General features: G+C 40.7%; 1 protein-coding gene across 3 annotated transcripts in view; it reads right to left on the reverse strand.

The window, feature by feature from the left end:
- Positions 1 to 15,086, reverse strand: part of PDE5A (phosphodiesterase 5A) — a 143,279-nt gene extending 128,193 nt beyond the window's left edge. Inside the window, exon 1 of one of the 3 annotated variants that reach the window (XM_032401105.1) lies at positions 14,622 to 15,086. In XM_032401105.1, coding sequence (XP_032256996.1) covers positions 14,622 to 14,743 — 122 coding nt within the window. In that variant the 5' untranslated portion in view covers positions 14,744 to 15,086. Of the gene's footprint in view, positions 1 to 13,160; positions 13,331 to 14,043; positions 14,158 to 14,621 lie in introns of those variants that run through there. The other 2 variants (XM_032401107.1, XM_032401106.1) reach the window with 2 other exon arrangements.
- Positions 15,087 to 25,679: the final 10,593 nt, after the last annotated feature.

Here is a 25,679-nt window from a genome sequence, read left to right on the forward strand (position 1 = left end):
CCTGTTCTGACTTCTTGATGAAGTGCAAGGTGCTGTCTTCAGCAGGGTTTAAAGTCAAGAATACCAAACAGGCCATCAGAAGGTAATGCTATTTCAGCTATAAGACTACACAGATGTGAGGCTGAACCACTTAAAATTTCTCTGGATTTCCAGTCTTTCAGTTGTAAACACAGGCAGCTGTATTAAAAGGCCATGAAGACCGCCCCCCGCCCAAAGGATGACTTTCTCAACAGGCCATTGGGTGATCATTAGGTCAGTCAACTCAATGTCCTTTTGCCCCTCGCTTCCTCTTTTTTAAATGGGAGAAGGACCTCCTTACTCCTTCACTCACCGCTCAGGGCAGATACAGGAGTCAAATTAGAAAATGCTTGTAAAAGCATTTCAAACTCTCCTCCATATTTTGAAGATTTCGCTCTCCTGTACCCTTAGCACTCGTTCCAATGGAGATGCAGGGCTGGGGTAGGGAGCGGTGGCTGTTCATTTCTTCATAAAGTTCTAAGAATCAGACAAAGGATGAGGGGGAAAAGGTGTTCCTGGTGTACAAACCCACAGGCTGAGTGGGCTAACAGGGTCTGGAAACAGGCTGCCTACAGGCATCCTGATGGCTCAAAGCCCTTGGCCAAAGCAGATACTACAGAATGCCATTCTTGATAGAATCCCATGAAGTTTTTCCCTCCTCCAAAAAGATGAGTTCTATCATAACTCTAGACAAGTTGCAGCCTAACCATCTGAGCAAAAAGCAGGAAAGAGACACAAGTGCTGCAACGTATTCTGACCCTGTGTTACAAGCACTAATAAGTTAGGGCCTCTGCTTTCGTGGATAAGCATGTCCTTGCTAACTGCCCGGCAAAGCTGGGAGCAATCAAAACCAGGGCGGCCCTCTTGAAGTTTTTCAGTTGACTTCATTTTACAAGGCTGTTAACAAAAGCTAACAGGCCCTAGACACTTGAAATCAAGCCACGACCAAGGAAAATGCAGTGAAAATTGGTGCCAAGAATTTATATTCGATGACAAGATCCTGATGTTTAACATCCCATCCAAATCATTCCTTCTCTCTTTACCAAAATCTGTTTTATGATCCTTCCAGTCACTTATATCCTTCCTTATTTTATGACACAAAGAATTTCTTACCTCGTAAATGAGTTGTATTATACGCTTTTCTTAAATGGGTAAATTAAATATCGTTTGTGTTTGTTTGTTTTTAACTTTCACAGTATGTCTTAAAATAACTAGAGAAACCCTGGAGGGTACCAACATCAATGCTGGGAGTTATTCCTCTCAGGTAACACAATGTGAATATCATCTGTGCTTTCAAACTTGTATATACCTTAGATTCTGCTCAGGCTCACAACGGGACTCTTTCCCACACTGAGCAAGTAAAGAGCCCAGAAGACTGACATTAATTAGATGAAAGGAAATAAAGCCAAATGGCAGTTGTCAAAAACTTGCCATGAGTTGTCATAAATGTGACCTGAATTTTAAATTTCAAATCTTTTTAAATATTAATGAATCCGATCAGAAGTTTATTATCTTAATATTCTACTTTAGGGAAGACTCTTGCACCCCAACTGCTCATGCCTCAATGGCAATTTGATTTAAAAGTCCGTGTCATGAAGAATAATGTTTAACACATTTTGATTTTACTGAGGTTCTTTATAACACTACCAGCACTGTACTCTTCAAAATGGTGTCACAAAGTAGGTGGAGTGCCCTACAAAATTAAATGAGTTCATGCACCCAAAAGGCCAGGAAGCCAGGTTTTAGCAGCTGCTGCAGGAAAAGGCTGAGCTGGATATTCCTAGTTGGACATTTTGCATCTTTAGGAATACACAGAGGGATGACCAAGTTCATTCATTCGTGAATGATAAAAAAGATAAAAAAAATTGGGGGTGGGGAGAAAACTTAGAAGGTGAATTGTCATTTTTTACAATGGTTGTAACAGAGTTTATTTCCTCAAAATTATCAACATGGCAGAGCCCTGTGTACTTACATTTTTTAAGTAGATGAAAAGTGTATCATTCTTAAAATGATACAGTCAACTAACTTAATGATTTAAATTAATGGTTCAAACCTAGTAATACCTTTTTTATGGATATTTAAATAGATATAAGTTTGTATATTGGGTACACTTCATCTTCTTTCTAAAAATATTATTAAGTTGATTAGCAATCCTCATTGAAAAAATGAAAGGTAACTGTAAGGCACATACTCTGTTAAGAATCAAAACTCTTCCTCCTTTTCCAATTTTTCATTTTCACTCAAGATTATTAGAAACCTATCACAGGAAAGAAAACTACAATTTATAGTTTGTGTTCTAGAAATTTTCCACTAATCTAGACATGTCACAGCTTCCTCCAAATGCCTTCTATCTAAAAATATTAAATAGGAAATGCATAACTTATTGACAGGACAGAGGGATGTAAACTCTTGCATAGTATTTCAAATATGGGTAGCAAAAGACACACAGACACACACAGACATCTGGGTCCATAACGACTCCATGCAGTGGAGTTGAAGTGCTCATTCATCTTACGAAATGAATCTTGAAAAAGACAGAACTGCCTTAAAATATGTATTTAATATTCCAGATGTCTTGAAAGGGAAAAATGATTAAAACACTTTGTCTAGGTTTTATACAATATTTCTTGCCATCTAGAAAACTACGGAAAAGGGTGCCTGGGTGGCTCAGTCGTTAAGCGTCTGCCTTTGGCCTAGGTCATGATACCAGGGTCCTGGGATCGAGCCCCGCATCGGGATCCCCGCTCAGTGGGAGGCCTGCTTCTCCCTCTCCCACTCCCCCTGCTTGTGTTCCCTCTCTCGCTGTGTCTCTCTCTGTCAAATAAATAAATAAAATCTTAAAAAAAAAAAAAAAAAACTACGGAAAAAAGAAAAATTTACAAGGCAAAGTAAAATTGTGATATAAACACAGTAACTGTCATAAGTTAAAAATACAATTAGATGAAACCTAATTGTGGAGCAACTAAGTTTAATGTGTTTTGTACTCTTGCCTAAAATAATGTAACAAAAGATAAAAATTCTTTGAAAATATACTGTACTTACGGTATTTGTGTTCTAATACTAAAAATATAATTGTGATGGCCTAGTACCCAAATATTCAGCCACTCTATTTTAAAATGTCATTTGAGAGTTCCCACTTTTTATACTCTAAAATTATATATGGAAACTAAACCCCCTTGGGCAAAGTCTCTAGGCACATCGTTTAGTAATGTGCATGCACATTAAATGGCCCTAGGAGAAACCTGAACATTTTCCTGGAGTCCACATGACATTAAATCTATGAGCCTTTGCTTTGCTTCTTTTACCGCTGACACTAAACTTCAGTAGAGCCTGGTGGGTAAGGGCCCTAGGTGGGACAGACTTAGGCTTCAACCCCAGAGCTACTTTTTTCTAACAGTAAAACCTTAGGTACATTATTCACTCTCTCCATAAAATGGAGATAATGACAAACCTTCCTCGGGTTCTTAAGAAAATTAAAGGAGGGGCGCCTGGGTGGCTCAGTCCATTAAGCAGCTGACTCTCGATTTCGGCTCAGGTCATGATCTCAGGGATCGATTGAGCCCTGTGTTGGGCTCCATGCTCAGCCGGGAATCTGTTGGAGGATTCTCTCTCTCTCTCCCCCTTTCCCTCTGCCCCTCTCCCTGCCCATGCACACACACACACTCTCTCTCTCAAATAAATAAATAAATAAATAAATAAATAAATCTTCTAAAAAAATTAAAGGAGATAATGCATATAAAGTGACAGCATAGAATTTGGGACACACACACTCTATGTTTAATACATGATAGTTATTATTTTTGAGATAATCAAACATTATTAAATCGAGTGTATCTTCAAAAGTGATTCTTTTTAATTTTTTTAAAAAGATTTTTATTTATTTACTTAACAGAGATAGAGAGAAAGCGCAAGTAGGCAGAGCGGCAGGCAGAGGGAGAGGGAGAAGCAGGGTCTCTGCTGAGTAGGGAGCTCGACGCGGGGCTTGATCCCAGGACCCTGGGATTGTGACCTGAGCCGAAGGTAGACGCTTAACCGACTGAGCCACCCAGGTGCCCCCAAAAGCGATTTTTTGTAAAAATAAAAATAATTTATTCAGTAGGCTTGTACAGAATAACTAGATGTTAGCCACTGTTTCTTCTTAAAGCTCCTAGTTTAAAAGCACTAATGTCTCTACAGAAACACTTATATGAAAAAAATAGTTGGTTTAACGTATTTTCTCAAATTAGAACTGAAAAAACATTAAGACTCCCTAGACTAATAACTACATTACATGACATAATTTTCTGAATAATATATAAAAATAAAGAGCTGAACATTTAGTTTAGAAAAAGAAATGCAAGAACATAACTTGTTTTTCCATTACTACTTAAAAATTAATTTTTTACAAAAATAAATTAGAGATTTGGGGATGATTTTTTTTTGTCAAAGTATCAAAGATAAAATAAAACTGACAACAAATGTGAGAAAATATATAACTAATTACCTACAATGAAAACCACAGCAATATTTCATAATAATCATAATTCTAAACTGGAGTATGGTTTTAATACTAGACAAAATAATACTTTAACACTCTGCTACAGATTTGGAGACTAAAGTGGTCTGTTTTAGTTCCTACCCTAAGGGGCTCAATTGAGGAAATTCTCTTAGTAGGCTGAAGCCTGGGCTTTCTGGAGGGCTATGCAGCAAGTCCTTGAGTAGTATCATTTGGGGAAATTTGCACAGTGCCTCAGATAAAATAGAGTAAAAAGTTGCAGGCCCTGAGTAATGCACAAAACACAATGCATTCTCATGTTTTTAAGTTTACTATTAAAACGTCATCCTTTTTTCTTTCTCTCCAGTGCTTTTTTTCGTTAAGTCCTGTGAATTAATCACTTTAAAACCAGAAATAGGAAAAGTGTACTAATTTCCTGTCTGAAAAGGGATGGTTAAAAACTCATATGGAAATCTGCTAAAATTATCAGTAGGAAAAACACAAAAATAACTCACATAAAATAAATAAAATGTTAAATATTTTTCCTGCTCTTAGGTCCTAGTTTTATAGTTGTAGTTAAACTGTTTGCATAATTTGACCTGGATCCACTACTCATATTTGGAAAGTAGTTAAAGAAGGAAACTTCAATCTGAGAATCTGAGAATCTGTTCTCCTTGTGAGAATCAAGAATGCTTAGAGCTGGGGTGCCCGGGTGGCTCAGTCAGTTAAACAGCTGCCTTCCACTGAGGCTGAGGTCAAGATCCTGGGGGTCTGGGATCGGCTCAGTGTTGGGTTCCCTGCTCAGCGAGGAGTCAGCTTCTCCCTTTCCCTCTGCAGCTCCCCCTGCAGCTCCTCTCTCAAATAAATTAAAAAAAAAAAAAAAAAAAAGAATGCTTAGAGCTGAGAGATTTTTAAACTCACTAATGAATTTCTCTGCCTTCTCCCACTTTTTAAAGCCCAGGGTTATTAATTTGGGCCAATCCCAAAGCTGGGGACAACACAGGGAGGTCTGGGCTCCCATTCCAATTCCCTTTCCAGTACCTCACACAATCCATAAATGGTTCTATTCAAATCATTAATTTTCATGTAAAAAATACAGCCTCTTAAAATCTATAAAATCACTGTTCATTTGTTCTAATTCCCATTTACCAGATTAAAAGAATGACTATCAAAATCTGTGATAATATTTAAGCCGCTGATGATTCTCAAGGTACAATAGTAAACTACTGAAATTCACTCTAAAAAAAGAGAAGGAAATATGCATTATCTCCTTTAAATTTCCTAAGAACCCTATGAAGTAAATGCTACCTCCATTTTACAGAGAAGGCAGATAAAGCACCTAAGGTCATACTCTTTGTTTTTGTTTTTTTTTTAAGATTTTATTTATTTGACAGACAGAGACACAGCGAGAGAGGGAACACAAGCAGGGGGAGTGGGGGAGGGAGAAGCAGGCCCCCCGCCAAGCAGGGAGCCAATGTGGGGCTGGATCCCAGGACCCTGGGACCATGACCTGAGCTGAAGGCAGACACTAAATGACTGAGCCACCCAGGTGCCCCAGGTCATACTCTTTTAAAGAGATAGTTCTAGGGTTGAAGCTAAGATTTTTCCTACCTAGGGCCCTTAACCACCATCAGTAGAAATCAATATTAAACAGATTATTATGAAATATAAAACAATATTAAATAGTTCAAAATACTGTATTTTTAGTATTAGAACACAAGCAGTATGTATGTAGTAATATGCCCTTGGGGGCACTTGGAAATGTGGGGTATAATGATGGGGGTGCTCTGGCATTTAATGTCCGGGGCCCAGGGATGTTAAACATCCTGCAATGTGTTGAACAGCCTCTCACAACAACATAAAAAGGTCACCACCGAATGCTAATAGCATCCTCCCCTTTTCTTTTTGGGGGGGAGAGAGAGGCAGGGGAGGGGCAGAAGGAGAGGGAAAGAGAGAATCTTAAGCAGGCTCCACGCCCAGAATTGAGCCTGACGTGGGGCTCGATCTCACCACCCTGAGATCATGACCTGAGCTGAATTCAAGAGCTAGGCACGTAACCAACTGGGCTACCCAGGCACCCCAATAGCATCCCTTTTGAGAGGCACTGGTTTAGATGAAGAAAAGATGACTATACTATAATAGGCTATTAAATGAAACTGGGGAGATTTGGAGCACCTCTAAGTGATAGCCTCGAATAATCTCTACCCAGAGGTTACAGTGATTACTTCTCCTGGATCTGGCATGGAAAGGAAATGAATGCTCTGCCTAAAGTTATTTACTATTTCCAAGTTTTCTCCAGCTATGAAAACATCTGAGAAGTTAACTGAGACTAAACATAAATAAAATACAAAATTGCTTCATATGGTTTTACGTTCAAATTTGACCGAGAGTTGAAAGAGACATGTTCTGTTATTTTCCATGCATTCACAATCACATGTGTGAAAAATGTTCCTTAAAGGAAAACATACTTATATCTGAAAGAAAACATAATAACTGACTGACATCTATGCTGTAAATACGAAACTGATTTGTTTTGTAGTTGAGATGTGGGAAGACTGCACTAGATTGGCATTTTTCAATCTGAGGTATGAGAAGGCCTGAGACTCCCAAACAAGTATGTTTTGAAGATCTGTAATTTTTCTATGAAAATGTCTTAACTTTGCATTTTCACACTGATGATAATTAAAATAAAACAAAACAAAACAAAAAGGTGAAAGAATAAAAGACTGGATGACCACCTTAAAACCACGCACTGTCCTGCAATTTTAGCAGGTTTATATTTGTGTTTACAATCACACTACAGCTCAGTGGTTCTAGGATAAAGAGAAAATAAAAAAGAGACAAATTTAATATGCAAATATGCTTTCAAACCAACTACAAACCAAAAGCTGGTATGCTGTGCTATCGGAATAAAAGCTTGGTGACTGAGCAGACCCAGTGGGAGAAGTGAATCATCATTAGTGCCGCTGTAGCAAAGGTGAGCTGACCTCACCAGACCCTTTATTGGGCAGTCAGGGCCATATTCACTCTGCAAAGGTGATTTAATAAGTGCTGTCAAACTGCATCTGGCTGGAGATGTACCATTCTTATTTCATAGTTAACTTACAAATTTATTTAGGTATTACAATTGGAAAAATGCCGTAATTATGATTAAATTATATCTACTCTTAAGAATTCCACATTTAACTAACATTAAATAAAAGGAAGTCCAACACTAGGTATGGTAGATATCTGGAACTTGTGGGTGTGTCTATATCATTTTCTTTTGGGAATTCCCTCTCCCCCAAAGGCATTTCACATTATGGGTTACCTGCCCCAACAAAGTACTTGGAGAACCTTATTCTTCTGGACACAGTGATTGGTCCAGAGCAGACACATAACCCAAGCAAGGCCAGGGTAATTTTGAGAGGACTGACACAAATAACAAGGTATTTCTCTAACATCAGAATTTTAAGACCCACAGAAAGTTGCCCTGAAAAACCTGCCAGGGACGCCTGGGTGGCTCAGTCGTTAAGCGTCTGCCTTCGGCTCAGGTCATGATCCTGGGGTCCTGGGATCGAGCCCCGCATCGGGATCCCTGCTCCGCTAGAAGCCTGATTCTCCCTTTCCCACTCCCCCTTCTTGTGTTCCCTCTCTCACTGTTTCTCTGTCAAATAAATAAAAGCTTTAAAAAAAAAGTTTCCACCATATAAAGAAAGCATACAGAAAGAATAAAGCCAACACAGCACAGGGCCCAAAAACGGATGGGTGGATGAATGGGTAGATGGATGGATGGATGGATGGATGGAAGGAAGGAAAGAAGGAAAGAAGAACGGACGGATGGATGGATGGACTGGAGGAAGGCCAGATTAAAAAGATATACAGACAAGCAGAATCTTGACAATATTTGATCAGCTGAATTTCAAAACCAAACAATCTCTTATAAGTCAATTTTGTATGAATTCAAGTAGGGTTTATGTTACTTATGGCCAAACACTTTCTAACTAATATACTAGAGATGAAGAGGAATGTCTTCCTTTAACAGAGGAACATTACTTAAGTCTGAGAAACACTGGATTACATGATCCCCTCTAACTCTAAATTCAAAAATCCTGTGTGTGTGTGTGTGTGTGCGTGTGTGTGTGTGTTTTAATTATTTCATCTGCTTAAAAGATCAGGATCTTTTCTTACAACCTTGGCATATGTATTCAACAGAGAGTAGAAATAATGATTGCTATTTTTCACAGTTATCACTAGGGATATGATACTAGAGGGGGGATCTTTTTTCTCCCAAGTTTAGATTTAATAAAATTATTTAGAGAAGATAATTTGCAAAAGGTTGATTTTAAAATTCACAATTAAGGGAAAAGTCTTGAAGAATACAGAAGCTAACAATGGCACACAATACTTCAAAAAGCATGTTCAGTACAAACTACAAACCAGAGAAATAATAAATAGATATCCTTAAGAGCTGTTTAAAAGTTTTTTAGAATACATATCAAAATTAAATATTTTATTTATTTGAGAGAAAGCAAAAGAGTGCACTCAAGGGGCAGAGAGAGAAGCAGACTCCCCACAGAGCAGGGAGCCAGATGCAGGGTTTGAACCCAGGACCCTGAGATCATGACCTGAGCCGGAGGCAGACGCTTAACCAACTGAGCCACGCAGATGCCCCCTAACAAAATGATTCTTAAGAACTTAACACTCAGTTTGCCTTACCTGCCTTAAACATTTGGTTAGCAGTTAAGTATAAATTCCTACCAATTAAAGAAAATGAATAAAGCACTTACATCATGAAAAAAATATACATAATTCAAATTAAATGGGAATACCAAGTCAGGAAATAAGACTACAGAGCTAAATATCAAATGAATGACTCAGGTTGGAAAGACTTTCTTCAATTTTTATTCCTAGGTATGTAGCTCACAGGCACTTCTTACTGAGAACCTGATGTAACAGATATCTCCAAGACCACATCAATCAGCTGTAAACACTGGTCAACTGAATCTACTCAGCTGTAAACACTGGTCAACTGAATCTACATCTGTCCAGCTAAATTAATTTCATAGGAAGTCCTGCAAAGTCAGTAGCTAGCCTGCATCCTAAATTCAGAAATTAGTCATTTTTCAACCCTCCACGATCAATCAACTCAGTGATTTATTTAATTGCCCTACAGTCCTTACCAAAGGCTTTCATCCAAGGAAGAGGTTGTCATCCTACAACCAGCTCTGAGAACAAAGAACAAATCTAACTCAACATAACAATTACAGGTTTAATAAATTATTAGGTTGAAAAATGTTTGGGGGATAAACTAATAAACACCAAACTGTTCTGTGTAGCCTTTTCAATTAGGGAAGAAATCTTTCCTGAGCATTATTAAAATGCATTAGGAAGTTCAAGCAAAGTTCTAAGTTAATTTGTGTTTCAAATCTAAAGGAAGGGGAGTATCTTAGAAAGACATTCTCTGTAATCAGATACGGATGAAGGTACACACTTCACCTATAAAACTTAAAAGCCAGTTTCAGATATTTTAAATATTTAAATATTTAGGTGGAATTACTTTAAAAGAAAATTTTGTTGCACACCATATTCAAAATGCTAAAAATTGTACACCCTGAGGTGTTGAAAACATGATCTTATGAAAATATCGGCCATTTTCACAGATCTGAAAAAAAGCTACTGAATTGTACTATATGCCTACTTAAGTTTTTGTTAGCTAAGCAAATAGATTTATTTCGAGATATCCATCTATGAATAATTGCCACTGCATTAATTCTACCACATTTTTAGGAATCATGACCTTGCATTGCAGACTCTAAAATGGATCTGAATTTGAAACCCTGAGAACACTAGCGATAGAAGGGCAATGAGAAACATCATTATAAGGGCTTCTACAGCTTCTTTTAGGAAGAAAGAATCTGATACACATGAGTACTTTCAGGGCACTAAAAAAGCAGCTTAAAGCTGACCATATGAACCCTGTTTATAAACAATACAAAAAGAAAAGGTCATTACTGCATCAGAATTACCATCATAAAAAATATTATAAATAATATTAAAGTCACACTGAGTCAATAACCACAGGGTTTAATTATCTTCAACACTACTGACAGCTTAATAAAATATGCTTAACAAATCATTTGTCTGAAAATTGACAATTATATTCCTATGTAATTACAGAAACAGTATTTTTAAAAAGTGGATGGCAATATTTATTTTATATCCATCATCTGATTTTAATATAAATATCTTGCAAATAAAAATGTTACAGCTTTTAGAGATAAGAAAAAAATATGAAAGAAAGAAAGAGAAAAGAAAAAAGTCTCAAACACAGGACCCAGAATGTCAACTAACTCAGCACAGTTTTGCAGTGTCAAATAAAAAGTCTATCATAGAAAGTTACATGGAAGTGTAAAACTTCTGTTTCTGGACTTTGATCCAAGCGGTCATAAAAACTGGTCCTCATTAGTAACTCCTATTTCCATTATATGCCAAATATTCTCAAACTTTTGCCTAGTACAAAACAAAGCAATAAGAAGTCAATCACGTTACCCCTACAATACTAAATGATCTAAAACATAACCCACAATGGCAGAAATGATTAGTAACTAATGAAAGGTAACATTATTTTAATATGCTGTCAAGAATAACAACAGCTGTTAAAGTGGCATTAGCACCCGGAAGCCTTCATTTGCAAATGCATGAAGATTAAAGCCCTTAATTAACACAGTATCTCAGGCGGGTAGAACTGCAAAGTTGTCTAGAATGGTGAGGGTGGGAGTTTCCATATGCTGTAGTTTACTAGTCTCCAATTAATTTTTATGCCAATAGATTATGTTATGAATTGTTCAACTGACACTCAAATTCACATAAACAGGCTGTGATTACTAAAAAGCATCTATGCTCCAAGCTTGTAGCTTTTAACTAGGTGCTTAGCTCTGTATTTGAAGATAGCTATAGGAAACAATGTAATATAGCAGCCGAACTGCTTTCAAGGTCAACCAAAATTCACGGGTATTTAAATGAGAATTTAGGGATGCCAGAAACCTTCATTCTGTTCAATGACTACTACTGAGTACATATCATTCAGTTTGGGGATAGGATAAAAAAGCATGCATGAATGTCATGCATGGAAGTAGTTCCATCAACATGCCTGTTGACCGGCACAGATGGCCAATCTAAGTGAATCCAAATTTATTTTAAATTTAAAAACATGTTAAATGTTTCTACAGAACTGTTTCATGGGGTCCTGAATCACATACAGTACTCATTTTACACTTACAGAGTGTAACAAAAGGGATAAAAGCAAAGTAACAGCTTCTAGCTAAAAGAAAAAAAAAAATCCTAGCTATAAAGTTAAAATGTCTGCAATAAGTTTTTACCACAACCATATGAATCACACTGGGTTTAGAAGTTTGGAATTTTTATAATCAACTACTGTCTAATCTCTCAATCTTAAATCTCTAGTTAATGCCACCAAATATAAGCCCAAACAGGAACCTCTGACTACACACAAGCTCTTAGATCATATTCTTTAAACTGACAACTTTCAGCACTTTATACTTAATGAGGGCCTGTACTACTCTTAAATATTTTACACTTTCGTTTTCCAACTTTTACTCAACATAAACTCTTAGAAATATGTAAGAATATATATACACATACATGTCATAGAAAGTGGTCAGCCTATTGTCAACATCAACTATAATATAAAAACCGTAACTAAGAAAGTCTTTATATAGAGTTTCAGATGATCTAAATTTTACACGGAACAGTGTAACTTTGAGAAATGAGGATTGTAATCCCGTGCTACTTGGGAGAAAAAGTAATGTGAAAAGAAAATTAAATGTAACCCCTTCCATTTAACTTCCAATAAAATGTTACTTTCAAAGATTTGGCAGGCTCTGAGTGAAGTGTTCTTATGTATGACTACTTAAAAAGATCACCAAACTATCCTAAGTTTCTGTCTTTAAAGGGAGAGAAGGAAAAAAAGAAGAGGACACTGATGTTGATTTGTAAGACAAATCACTTTTTTCTTTCAACTACTAATAATCTGCCTACAGAACATCTCCAAAGAACAGCCTGACACACTGAAAAAAATCAGCCCAGCTCTCCTGCCCACTCCCCATTCAATGGGGGCAGAAAAGTGGAAGTGTGCAAGGGTGAAAGGAAACTAGGGACAGATGGCCTCGGAGTAGCAGGTGACCTTTGAAAACTGGGGGCCCACAACAATCAATAATTCCAGATCTAGATGGCCTTAGTGCCTCACCCCAAACTCGCAGGAAACTGTCCTTTGAAAAGAAACCACTTTTCTTTTCAGGGTTTATCCTCCGGTTGCTCCAGATTCAGATTTTGAAGGAAGACAGCCAAAGCGGGGAAGAGGACTTTAAAAGGAGGGCGGAGTAATTAAACAGAAGAGATAAGATTTGCCCTAAGCTATCGCCTCTGTCCAAAACCCCCGAAAGTGATGAAATTGACACAAACTCGTTTAGGAGAAACTGCCTTAAAAAGAGCCCCTTCTAAAATCCCAAAGTAATACACCGTAAGAGAATAAAGGAAGACAAAAATATCAGTCCATTTTCAATGAAGCATCCCTCTGCCCCCCGACCCCCGCTGGGCGCCACCAGCCAGCATCCAGCCCCGCGCCCCCAAGGGAAAGTGGGAAGTGGGGGGATGCTGAAGGGACTACCTTGTTTTGTCTCCAAAGGGCAACATAGCAAACATAGGAAGTTCGAAGTGCAGACCATGCGGCCTCCGCAGACTCTGGACTCCGGGAGGCGCCGGGGGGCGACGACGTGCCCAGGTGAGGCGGTGACTCGAAGCCTGCTCCCTTACCGACCCCGCCACCGTGCCGCTGCCCGCCGCCGCCCGCTCGCTCCGCGCTGCGCCGCCCCCTGGCGGGGAGCGCCCGCCAGAGCGGAGGCCGAGCGCCGGCGGGTGGGAGCCCAGCGCCGTGCCCCGGCCGGCCGCTCCACCATCACCGCCTGGAGTGCGCTTTCCTGGCGGCCAAGGCAGCCAGCGCCAGCTGCCCGACGGCCGCTGCCTGGAGGCGGCGGCGGCGGGTTCGGGACTCTTCTCCAAAGAGGCGCGTCCTGGAGTCAGTCTGAGTCCGCGTGTAGAGAAGCCTTTGCACGCGCCAGCGGCTTCTCACCAACTCCTCAGGCTTCAGGGCATCCGCCCGCCTCCACTCTCCGCTCCAGCTCCTCCTTCCTCGGCTTCAACCTCAATTCCTCCCCAACTCTACGGGAGCGTTTCCCACGCGCGCCCCAACTGCCCCCCGGGCAGCCACCTCCCAAAGGACAGGCGCCCTCCTCCCCGCCCTCGGCAGCGGCCGCCCCGGCGCTTGGCTCTCGACCAGGAAGAGCTGGCCTCTGGGGTCGGCTGGGGCCGCGCGGGACCCGTCAGCCCCCCGCTGTCGGCTCCCGCCGCGCCTCCCCAGCGCCCTTTGTGTGCGCGCCGCGAACCCCTCTGCGGAGCCCTTTCAGCGGCCCCGCCTTGGGAGCAAGAGAGAGTGAAAGGAAGCGCCGGGCCAAGCAAGGGACTGGAAAGGGACAAAAGGCGACAGCACTTACTCTGGGAAGATTCCGGCATATTGCTGCCTTTGGGCTCCTCGTGGTCTCGCCCCTACCCCGACTTCCCCGCCCCGCCAAGGGCCAGGGCGAGGGGGGACGGGGGAGGAGCGGAGCTGCTGGGACCGAGTTGGAAATGGTGCTTCCGGAGCCGCAGGGAAGGGGCTCAAAAACTGTTTTGGTTTCGCTAAGGAGATTTAGGGGGACTAGGAGGCTAAAGAAGGGCTGGGGAAGGCCCGCGAGCGCGGATGTATGTAAATAATCTTGCTCTCAGGGAATACCGGGGCAGCCGGGGTGTGTGTGTGTGTGTGTGTGTGTGTGGGAGGGGGGGTCCGCATGTACATTTTTGCATTGAACTTTTTGAGCAAGTTGGATCCTACGCTTGGGCTTTTCGACTATACTAGCCATAAAGTCGAGGTCTCTACACCCTAACAGGACCAAAGACCTACTTCAAAAGCAAAGGGCCTGGGAACCGAGGTCGTTTAATGGTAAAGGAAGAGGAAAATTCAGTAAGGGAGAGAGATGAGCCCCCAGGTCACTCTCAGCGCCCTGGGTGGGTCTTCCAGGGGTCCTCTTCTTACCTGGTGGCTTTCCTAACAAAGTAAGAGAAGGTAAAGTCCCAGTGATCATCCAGCCACGCTTCCACGGAATCCTGGTCCCGCTGCAGCTTCGACTCCCCGGAGCCGGGGCTGGCCCGCTCCATGATCCGCGCCCAGCGTCTGTGCAGCTGGTTTGTGCCGTTTTCCACCCCAGCTGGGGTCTCTCCCTCGGAGGAGCCGGACTCTGCCCCGAGACCCTCCCCCTCCGCCTTGCTCCGGTCCGGCTGGCTTTCTGCGAAGCTGCTCCGGCACCCGGCCAGCCTCTTGCCGCGCCCCGCCTCTCCTGGTGATCACCGCTCCCAGGTGTGGCGGGTGGGGCAGGCGCAGCAGCCGCGCGTCCTCCCTGGGGTCGGGCGGAGACTGGGTCTCGCCGTCTGTCGGGTCCCCAGATTCCAAGGCGGCGGCGGAGGCAACTGGCGAGCTCTCCGGAAGCTAAGTGGCCACCGCTGGAAGGAGGCCACTCCGCCGCTGGGGTGCGCTGTGTGCTGAGCGGGTTCCAGGGGAGCGCGCAGAGGTGACTGTGGGTGTGTTCGCAGAGTGCCCCACAGTAAGAAAGGGAGAGTCGCGATGTGTGCGCCCATCCCAAGTCCTGAAAGCTGGGGTTAGGGGAACTTTCCACCAAAAGTAAGAGGTGCTGCTACCCTGGCGACTTTTCTCAGGTCTGAGTGAACAGTGACCGTCCGGCCTCGCTTTCCTCCCCAGGGCTTGGGTCTGGAAGGTGCAGGGATCGACCTTCCTGGGAGCCCAGGCCGCCCGGGGGTGTGTGCCACGGATTTGCGGGTCCTGGTGGGTAACTTCCAACAAAGGCATTTCCGTAATTACTATGTTGTTAATAACCACAAATGACTATAAATTAGGCGTCTTTGCATCAAACATTCCCTTTTTATGACTGGAACAAGATTTTCTGGGAAAAGGAAAAGGTAAAACTGAAATAATCATCATGGTTTGTGTATGAAGTCAGAAGACAAGGGAGCCTCTGTACAATTAGGTTAGAGAGCACAGGCGCTACCCGGGGATAGTACAGAGCAGACTGGTTAGCCCAAGTTTTATTAGTCATTTATATTTAAATGGAATTAACACACACCCCACAAAAAAGTATCCGTTTCAAAGGGCTCAGCTTTCCTACTCTATTTTGTCCTATCCCAATCATGCTTTACAAAAAAGAATTGGTGTCTTCCTTTTGCTTTGTTCTCATCTCCATCTCCTTGTCCCGCAATTTGCAGTTTTAATAACGGTATTTTGCAATGACCTAATTTGGGGGCAGAATTAAATATGGAGTTGTATGTTTCACAACGTGTGAACGACACCATTAGCAGTGATATACCCATAGTGATTTAGCTGACATACTTTTAACAAAGTCCTTTCAAACTATTCTTGGCAAGAATGTTAGACATTACTCATAGAATGAGTATTACTACATAGAAATGCATAATTAAATTGATAATATAAGAACTTTAAAAAATGTCTTCCAATCCCCTAATGCAATGGTCTATCCTTCCTGCATTAAATAATTGTCCTTCTATAATTATAGTTTTTCTGAAACTTTACTGATGTATGCAAGTAACCACAAACCAACAAAAAGTAAGCAAAGAGTAGAATGTGAAATAATGTGCAATAAATTATATCAGATTTTAAAATGCGAGTTCTGTGATCCTGATGTGTGATTACAGTGCTCTGAACTCAAGACTTTGTCCTCAGTGCTCAGTTTTTCCCTGCGGAAATCCATGCATTTCTCCTAACAGAGGGTCAGTTATAATTTAAAACTATACTTTCCTACAAAAAATGAAGTGAATTTTTGGCTTGAATTGTTTGCTTCAGTTGGCTGCCTTCATTAAATAAACAAGCACTATCTAACTGTCCATTTTTCTCTTAACCTGAAAGGGTTAAATTATCAGAAACCAGAGAGTTTTCTGAAAAGTTACTGCAAGAAAAACAATCCGTGGATTCTGCCATTAGCGAGTCTGAATTCTGTGTTTGGCATGGCAGATTGGGGGTTCTTGTGAAGGCTGGTTATTTGAAGTGAACATTATCACAGTGGTTTGGGGGATGAGTTATTTCAAACTGTTCTAGTCTCTAGAGATCTCAGATAAAATTTGTAACAAACCTCTGTAACTTTAAAGTTCTTAAAGGTGACCTCATCCTGACCTCTTGTTTCCCAGCTCCATTTTATTTTTTATCCCTATCTGATAGATTTTTTAATGTTTTAACTTACTGGTATGGATTGCCCTAAGCATCTCCAATCTTGTTTTAGAATGAGTTGAAGATTGAGTAAATAATAAACATTATCAGGAAATAACTTTAAAAATGCTGTTAATGCTATTTACAACAGACAAATGTGCAATGGAGGCCTAACAGAAAGGCCTCCAATTCCCATCGTACTAGAATAAAACCCAAACTCTCTAATGTGGCTTACAAAGTTCTGCATGATTTGACTTTTACCTACCTCTACTGTTGAGGTTTTGATCATACAACTAGAAAAAAATAAATCAATGATGATCAAATTCTCAAAAAAAGGAATGTGAATTATAAGAGTCATGAAATCTTTCCTGACCTGCTTTTTTTAAATTCAAATCCCATACAGTATATTCTGTCCCCCTTGCAACCTTCCAGTGTATTCCAGGCTTGAGAAAATTAATATATTTGCACTTATAATGGGATCCAGGTTCCTCACTATTGAAGGGGGAAGACTAGAAGGTACACTGTGGTGTTGAAATGGAATTGGAGGTTAAAAATTAAATATGTGGGGTTGTGTGTGGGTGTGAGTTGTATCACGGGGAGAAATCCCACATGATGAAGAAATGCAGGCAGTTTCTAAGAGCTGTGGGTACCCTCCAGCTGACAGCCTACAAGGAGTTCCTGTCAGCAAGAGAATGAATCCCTCAGTCTTACAAATACAAGGAACTAAATTCTGCTAACAACCTGTGTGAGTGCAGAAGTGGATATTTCCCCATTCGAGCCCCAGATGTAACCACAATCCCAGCCAATATATAGACTTGCAGCCTTGTAAGATGCTAAGACATTTTCATAATTGACAACTTAATAATAATGAGTCTTATAATCCATGAACATAGTAGATTTATCCATTTATTCCAGTCTTTTAAAATTTCTCCCAGTAATGTAGTTTTTAGTATATTTGTCTTACACATATTTTGTTGGATATATCTCTGTATCTACTTCAGCTCTGTCACTGAGAAGTACTAGAAGCTATGACATTTCAGTAGCAATGAGTACAGTTAGTACCCAGATTTTGGTTTCTAAAAACCATTCTTTAAAAGGAATCAGAAGTCTGTGGAGAAAAAATTCCAGGTCTAGGACACAGAAAGTATTAGATAAGCCTGGAAAATCTTGTTTTGCTAGAAAATTAGAAAGGCTTGAAACAATGGCAATGTATCAGAAGGACAGAGGATATATCTGCAGGGAGCTTCCAATGGACAAATCTAGAGCAATTTAAATATCAAAATTGGGATACAGTAATAGTAACAAATTTTAACAGCTGACTAAAATAAGAAACTGTAATTTCACTCTGGTATAAATAAATCACTAGATAAGTAAGTAAATAGGAAAGAAGAGAATGTTCCTTACAGTAGAATGCTAACTAATGAATACAAAAGGAATTATGTAGTAAGAGAATCATTAATGGTTACTAAAACTAATCAGTGAGAGTTTGATGATGAATGGAGTATCTCCTCATAAGTTTTTTATTAGTCATCATGGGGAAATAGTATCTTTACAATGGAGAGAACTTATGGATACCTTTCTAACCAAGTGATCAATTTAATATCACTTATACTGGGACAAACCAAGCATATACACCTCTAAATAGGATATTCTGAGAAGGACACAACATCACTTCTATGTTATTCCTGAATCTAAATCTAATCCTGAGGATCGGATTGAGGGATTTCCAAACAAACACACCCACTTTGAGGCACTTTGTACAAAATAACTGGCCCTTATGCTTCCAAGACTTCAAGGTCAAGAAAGACAAAGAAAGACTGAGGACCTAGTTATTTACTACTTTGTAACAATATTACCACAATTTTAGTGGCTTGAAGCAACACACATTTGTCATCTCCCAGTTTTTGTGAATAAGGGGTCTAGGCTCCGCTAAACAGTGTCTTCCGCTCAGGGGAGGTCTCACAAGGCAACCGGGGGGCAGCCAGAGCTGCCTCATCTGAGGGTCAGTGGGAGAAGGATCTGCTTCCAAGTGCACTCAGGCTGTTGGCAGAATCCAATTCTTTGTGGTTGTAGAACCGAGGGATTCTTTTTCTTGCTGAGTTCTGGCTGGAGACCCTAACAGGCTGTTGGCTGGGAAGCCCCCCTTTGCCTCAAGAAGCCACCTTCATTTCCTTGCCTTCATTATCCCACCATGACTGCCTGCTTCCTCGGAGCTAGCAAGGGAGAGAGACCCCAGTGAGACGGGACTATAATCTTATGTACATAACCATGCAATCACATACACATAATTACATATATCCCATCACCTTTGCCATATTCTGTTTGTTGGGAACAAGTCAAGCTTCTGCCTTCACACAAGGGGAGGGGAATCACAACAGGGTGTGAACACCAGGAGAAGGATCCATGGAGGCCACCTCAGGAATCCTTCTAGAATAACACTGTCATAAAGCATAGTGAGTGCAATGTAGCATGTGTCCACTAGATATTTGTGGGGGCAATTTGAAAAAAAAAGTTTTCTTAAATTACTTTGGCAGTACTTTTGTGTATTGTATGTAAATATGTTAGCAATTGATCTTTGAGGAAGGGTTATTTCTTTTCATGGTCTTTGGAAGTCTTATCACACTTAATAAAATCACCTTTTACTCTTAGCAGCCCTGGGCTCATGTGAAATAGTTTTCTGAGGACAGTGTTGGAATACACGCTTCAAGCTGTTGCACAGCAGGGATCAGCTTAATATCTTAAATGTGTGAATTTAAATTAGATCATAATTTTCCCATTTCAAAGACTAAGCCAGCTTATGAATAATAAAGCTGTATAACGGTGCAATTATTCCCATCAGTACAGAGAATTTTCTTTCCCAAATCAAACATAGGGTTTTCTACCCAAGTCTCTTGTGGCACCCCGGAATTCAGTTTGACATACAAAGTCTGATCCATGTAAAAAGGCATTACATAGAAAATGGTGAGCAGCTGTTTTTTGTATCAGCGAAGGTCACACACAGAGGAAATGGACGTCCATGAAAACAGGAGGGATTTTGGACAGATACTAGACACGCTTTCCTGACAGAGGGATGCGATACAGATGGATTTATGATGAAAAACAACTGTGGAATTTTTCCCTAGAGACTTTTACAAATGGGGTGGACAACCATCTGTTGATAATGCTTTGAAGTCCTGTATCAGAGACAGATTGACCTCAAGAGCTCTCCAGGTTCTTCACGGCCCTTTCACCTGCATATGGAGAGTATGTTAAACAGAGCAATTATATGGTTTTCATTGATAAATAATATTAACCGCTCACAGAAACGTAACATATATCATAAACACTCAGACCCAGAACATATCTATGCTCTTCTCATCCACTTTCCTATTAAAAGAGAGATTCCATTCTCTAGAGAAAATATCTTGCACTAGTCAGAATGACTAAAAATAAAATAATTAGTTTAGAAAGAAATAGCAAGGACTGAAACACTTTCAAGTCAACTACATCCAGGTGTGACACACTTAACTAAAAACCAGTTTAAAAGTAGGTCGTTTAAAATAGACTCTTTAAAAGTTAAAGGAACAAAAATGTGTATTTTTAAAAGAAAATCTAGAGAAAAAGATTTATTGATCTTGAATTTCTAGTCTAGAGAATCACTTGTCTTTTAAAAAAATATAAATTATAGGTAAAATATTTTCAGTTGATGTGGACAGTCCCATTTTAAAAATCTCATGTCTTTTTGTAGACACCATTGTGGAGCTTGCCTTCTCCCAAGTATGTAAGGAAAAGTGTGATTTAATTATGAAGCCAGAGAAAAAGAAGGAACCTCATGAATGGTGATAATTTTCATCTTTTAGGAGTAGCTTTTGGGTAAACTTCTTTGAACTAATTCTTTTTTTTAATCAACATTTTATAATTTAATAAAATCAATTTAACAAACTCAAAATTAGGTATACTATAAATTGTGCAAAATTTTTCACTCAAATTCAATCCATGCATTGAAAATTCTACATTTTTCAAATAAACAAAGGCTGTATAGAAATCTAAACTAGAAATTCATTCTTTACAGATAGTCACAGTGATTCAGTTTTCCCATTCTTTTCTTACAGGGAAATTAGCAATATATTGAAATGGAATAACTTGCCACCATTCAAATCTAGAAGCTCCAGGACAAAATTTTCCAGCTAGGCTCACAGAAAATGTTCTTTAAATAATCGCAGTCCCAAGATGCTTAATCAATAAATCAATAGAAAGAAGAAACTACATCCATAGAACAGGCCCCAATTCCTTCAAGTTCATTTGTTTTCATTCTTCTCTGCTGATGAAATCACTGAGTGCATCAGTTAGAGGCTTCGCACAAGCTATTCCAGCATGAAAGTCAGGCCCGCATAATCTCTTTCATATTAGGGCTAGGGATCTGACAAACGTTTCAATAATGTTTTAAAACTCTAGAATTTATCAGTGCCAGTGATTTTCTCTTTGCAGTAGTGACCTTGGAAGGCTATATGTTTTTATAAACTGTGCTGCCATTGCTAAAAACATTTTGGTAAATTTCTCTTTGGAATGCTCTCAGAGTCTGCATTAGTCTTCTTGTATCTCTTCACTAGTGACAATATTTTGGTTTGTTTATTTTCTGATAAGAGGGAATTTGTTTCTTTGTATATTTTAAACAGCCAAAATCACTCTTCCTATGGTCGGGTGGGAAATACATTTTTTTTTTTTTTTTTTTTTTTAAAATGAGAAATGATTATAAAGTAATAGGACTGATTTTTGTTTTCTATATTGGAAATTTGTATTATCTTTTACATTTGCTAGCTGCCTGACCACAGGCAATTTACTCAGCTACTCCCTGCATGCCTCAGTTTCCTTACCTGCAACAGGACTAACAGCAACCCACATAGTGTTGTTGTGACTATTAAGTGATATAATAAATACGCAGTAGAGCACATAGAGCTCAATAATTCTTTTTTTAAAAAAAGATTTATTTATTTATTTGAGAGAGAGAGAGAGCCAGGGGTGGGGTAGAGGGAGATGGAGCAAGAGAATCTCAAGCAGACTCCCTGTTGAGCGGGGAGCCCGACATGGGGCTCGATCCCACAACCCTGAGATCATGACCTGAGCTGAAAGCAAGAGTCAGACACTTAGCCGACTGAGCCACCCAGGCACTCTGAGCTCTTACTAATTCTTACACCAGGCACTCTGAGCTCTTCTAATAATTCTTACTGAGAGAATAACTATATGAAGGGACTTCTAGCTTCATCTTCCCATCGACTCCTTTCTCCCAAATCCAGCACGTTATCCAAAACTTACTGAAAATCTGTCCTCTGAAATCAGCTCTCTTTTTTTGGGGTTACTAATTCATTTTGTAATTCTCTCTTTTCAGCCAGTCATGGAGTCCTGATATGAATGCGTCCTACATCACCTGTCATCAGAAATATGTGGCTAGTTCAAGTGAAACAAGCTTTTCCTGATTTGGGGAATTCAGAAAACAGTGATGAGACTCAGTTTAAAATGAGACTGCAAAATGTTTGAAAATCACTGGACAGAGATATTCAATGGTTAGCAGGAGTTTCTGGAAGAAATACAAGGCAAATGCTACTTTACTAGTCTTTGCTGAAGAAGGTATTAACTATTGGATTTCCAAGATAAACGAAGAAGTAAAGAGGATATAGGGTATGATTTTTAAGCCTTCACCTGAGACTCTACCATTCCCTGCCCTCTACCCACCAAAAATTGTTTTAAAAAAGCAAACTTTGTGATGGACAAGGACAGGCACAGGTCTAATGTTGCTAGACTCTTGGGGTGTAAACACACTGCACCCCAAGCCTCAGCATACTAGCACATACTGACATGTCCCCAGCCGCCCTAGTGTAAGAATCACTTGCAAGAATATTTCAATCAGGGGATTCCAACCAAAGATAAGGCCATTTTTCCTGTAGACTTTGAAAAATTGATGTACCAGGAATGGAAGGAGTATTCTGGAAATGAAATTTTAGTCCAAGTGAAAACTCTATTTGAACACTGATTAAAACTGCAATTGTAAAAGGTACCATAGTGGGAGTTACAAATGTAGGTAACGGAGGGCTTACACCATTCTCTGTGTCCTCATGATCATGCCTATGTCCTCAAGAACATACCCCTACATAAGTCTGGCACAGTGCTTAAAAGCCCTAGAGGAAGCAGTGAGCATTTGGAGAGTCATTGGGCATACTGAATATCTTCTGATTGTCCTTCCAGATCTGTGTTCCCGGGAAGCTGACCTATAAAAACTACATCAGCAAGGTCCTTTGCCCTCTGGCTAGTGGTTGCCTTGTTTAAGGGGGAGCATCAGTAACAAATGTTGGGGTAGAGGAGAATGAGCTCAGAATTTTTATTAACCTGATACGATGGACTAAACATGGTGGCAAATTTTTTGCTACTTCTCCCACTGAAAGGTAGAGTCCCATTCTCCTCTCCCCTTTCATTGGGACTGGCCCAAGTGATTTGCTTAAACAACTGAATGCAGGGCAGTGACATTTTGGGACTTCTGAGGCTAGGTCATTATAAGAAGTCTTGGAGCTCCCATCTCCCCACGTCTCCTGGAGCATTCACTCTTGGAGCTCTGAGATACAGTGTAAGAAATCTGATGAACTGGGATTGCGTAGGGAGAGACCCTATGGAGAAAGAGCAATGCCAGCCATTGCCCAGCTGTTCCAGCTTTTCCAGGCAGATATGTGAGTGAAGATACCAACTTGGAGGACATTGCAACCCCAGTAGATACAGTATGTGAAGAATCAAGAAACCCAGCCAATAGCAGAACTGAGACCCCAAACATCTGACCCCCGCTGAGCTGTTCCAGACATTTCCAGCTGTTCAAGCCACCCTTGCCGAGGCTGAGGCTCCAGGCATTGTGAAGCAAAAATAATCTATCTCTGCTATGCCCTGCCAGGTTCCTGACCCACAAAATGGTGAGCACAACACATCATTATTGTTTTACACTAGTAAGTTTGGGGGTGTGTTGTTACCCAGCAGTAAATAACCAGACACCTGGTAACCTCCCAGCTGTGTCATCACTGGTTGGCTGTGTTCCTCTGCAGAGTCTCTTCAAGGCAGCCCTCTTCATATAGCTACTCATGCCTTCTAGCCTATCGGAGGTAATGGGTCCCTGCTATCGCTAGCTCTACTAGCCATTGTTCTTGGCTTTCTTAAATCTTGCTCACATTTTAAAAATAGTCCCTTAATTAAACTCTCCTGAATTACCCAGTTTGAGGGTGTCGTCTGTTTCCTGTTGGAACCTCAGCTCACGTGCCAGACCTGCTATACATTGTCTCAAGACATACTGCGGAGCAGGGAGAAAGCTACAGCCTATGGAAGGAGATTCAGAATTATGCTTCAGATAGCCACAGAAAAATTTACCTAGCAAAACGGTATGTTGATATACTTATATCAAGTAATTAGTGTGCTACCCTTAATGAAATAGTTTAGAAAAGACTAAGTTTCTAAGGCCATCCTTAAGGTTTTCTGGATTCAGTAAGTCTTACCCTTTTGCTTTGTTTGGGAGGGAAGTGGTTATTCTCTAGCACACTGCATTATTTTATTTAACAAGCATTTATGTATTACACTTTCTATATTCCAGGCACTCTTCTTCTTCTTTTTTTTTTTTTTAAGATTTTATTTATTTGAGAGAGAGAGAGAGAGAGCACACATGAGCAGGTGGGAGGGGCAGAGGGAGAAACACACTCCCCGCTGAGCAGGGAGCCCCACCCCAGGATCGATCCCAGAACCCTGAGATCATGGCTTGAGCTGAAGGCAGACACTTAACCAACTGAGCCACCCATGTGCTCCTCCAGACACTCTTCTAAGACCTTTACAAATAATGACTCATTTAACCCTCCTAATAACCCTATCAGTCCTGTGTTATTATCACTATTTTACAGAGGAAGAAACCAGGGGATGTCGAAGTTCCCTAACTGGCCCAAGGGCTCACAGCTAGTGAACTAGAACTACCACTAGAAACCACAACGTTCGGCTGTAGAGTGTGTGCTCTTTACCCCTGTGTTACACTGTTAAGTCTTGCCAGGAAAGGCTTAGGAACAGGAGAAATGAGATGCCCGGGGTGGTCTGCTGTGTGACTAGGCTCCGTGATTGTCGGGGCCGCCTCTTCCCACAGGCATCAAGAGATGATGGAGAGTGAGCAAGAGAAAGAGACTGGGAGCTCCTGAGAGCACAAATACCAGAGAGGACAAGTGTAGTAGTTATCCGCCGCTGTGTACCAAATCACCTCAAAATGCAGTGGGTTAGAGCAACGCTAGGTGTTTATGTCTTACAGTTTCTGTGGGTCAGGGATTCAGAGAGGGGCCAACAGCATCTCTAATCTGCCATATCTGGAGTCTCAGGTGAAAGACATGGAGGCTGGGGTTGGAATCATCTGAAGAGTCATTCAGTCCCGTGTGGGCCTGGCTGTGTTTGCAGCCTGAAATACTGTTCACCCTCCATCTGGTTCCAGGGGTGCTGAGAGGAAATGCTCTCACAAATGAAACATGGTTTCATGTGTGGGAGTTAATATTTTGGAAAACCTAGCTTAAATGATTGTCTGTTTCAGCCAGGCTTTCTGGAGAAAGCAGAGGGCAAGCTCAAAAGGGGTAAAGGGATTATTATAAAAATGTGAGGAGTGTTTAAAGAAATAAAAAATAAGGGATTATGTAGAACCTCAGGACTAGCAACAGCAGAGAGCCATTATCTCTCCCAGGACTGAAAGAAGGGGAGAAGTTACCAGAACCCTGAGGGGAGCTATTTGTAGAGTGTCTGACAAGAGCTATGGCTTTTAGGAAGGAATGCAGATAACCAAGGATGAGTTGGTAGAGGAGAAAGAGGGTGAATAAATACTCCAGTCTCATTGTC

The sequence above is a fragment of the Phoca vitulina genome, unplaced genomic scaffold (genome assembly GCF_004348235.1).
Source record: "Phoca vitulina isolate PV1807 unplaced genomic scaffold, GSC_HSeal_1.0 scaffold3, whole genome shotgun sequence".
Lineage (NCBI taxonomy): Eukaryota > Metazoa > Chordata > Mammalia > Carnivora > Phocidae > Phoca > Phoca vitulina.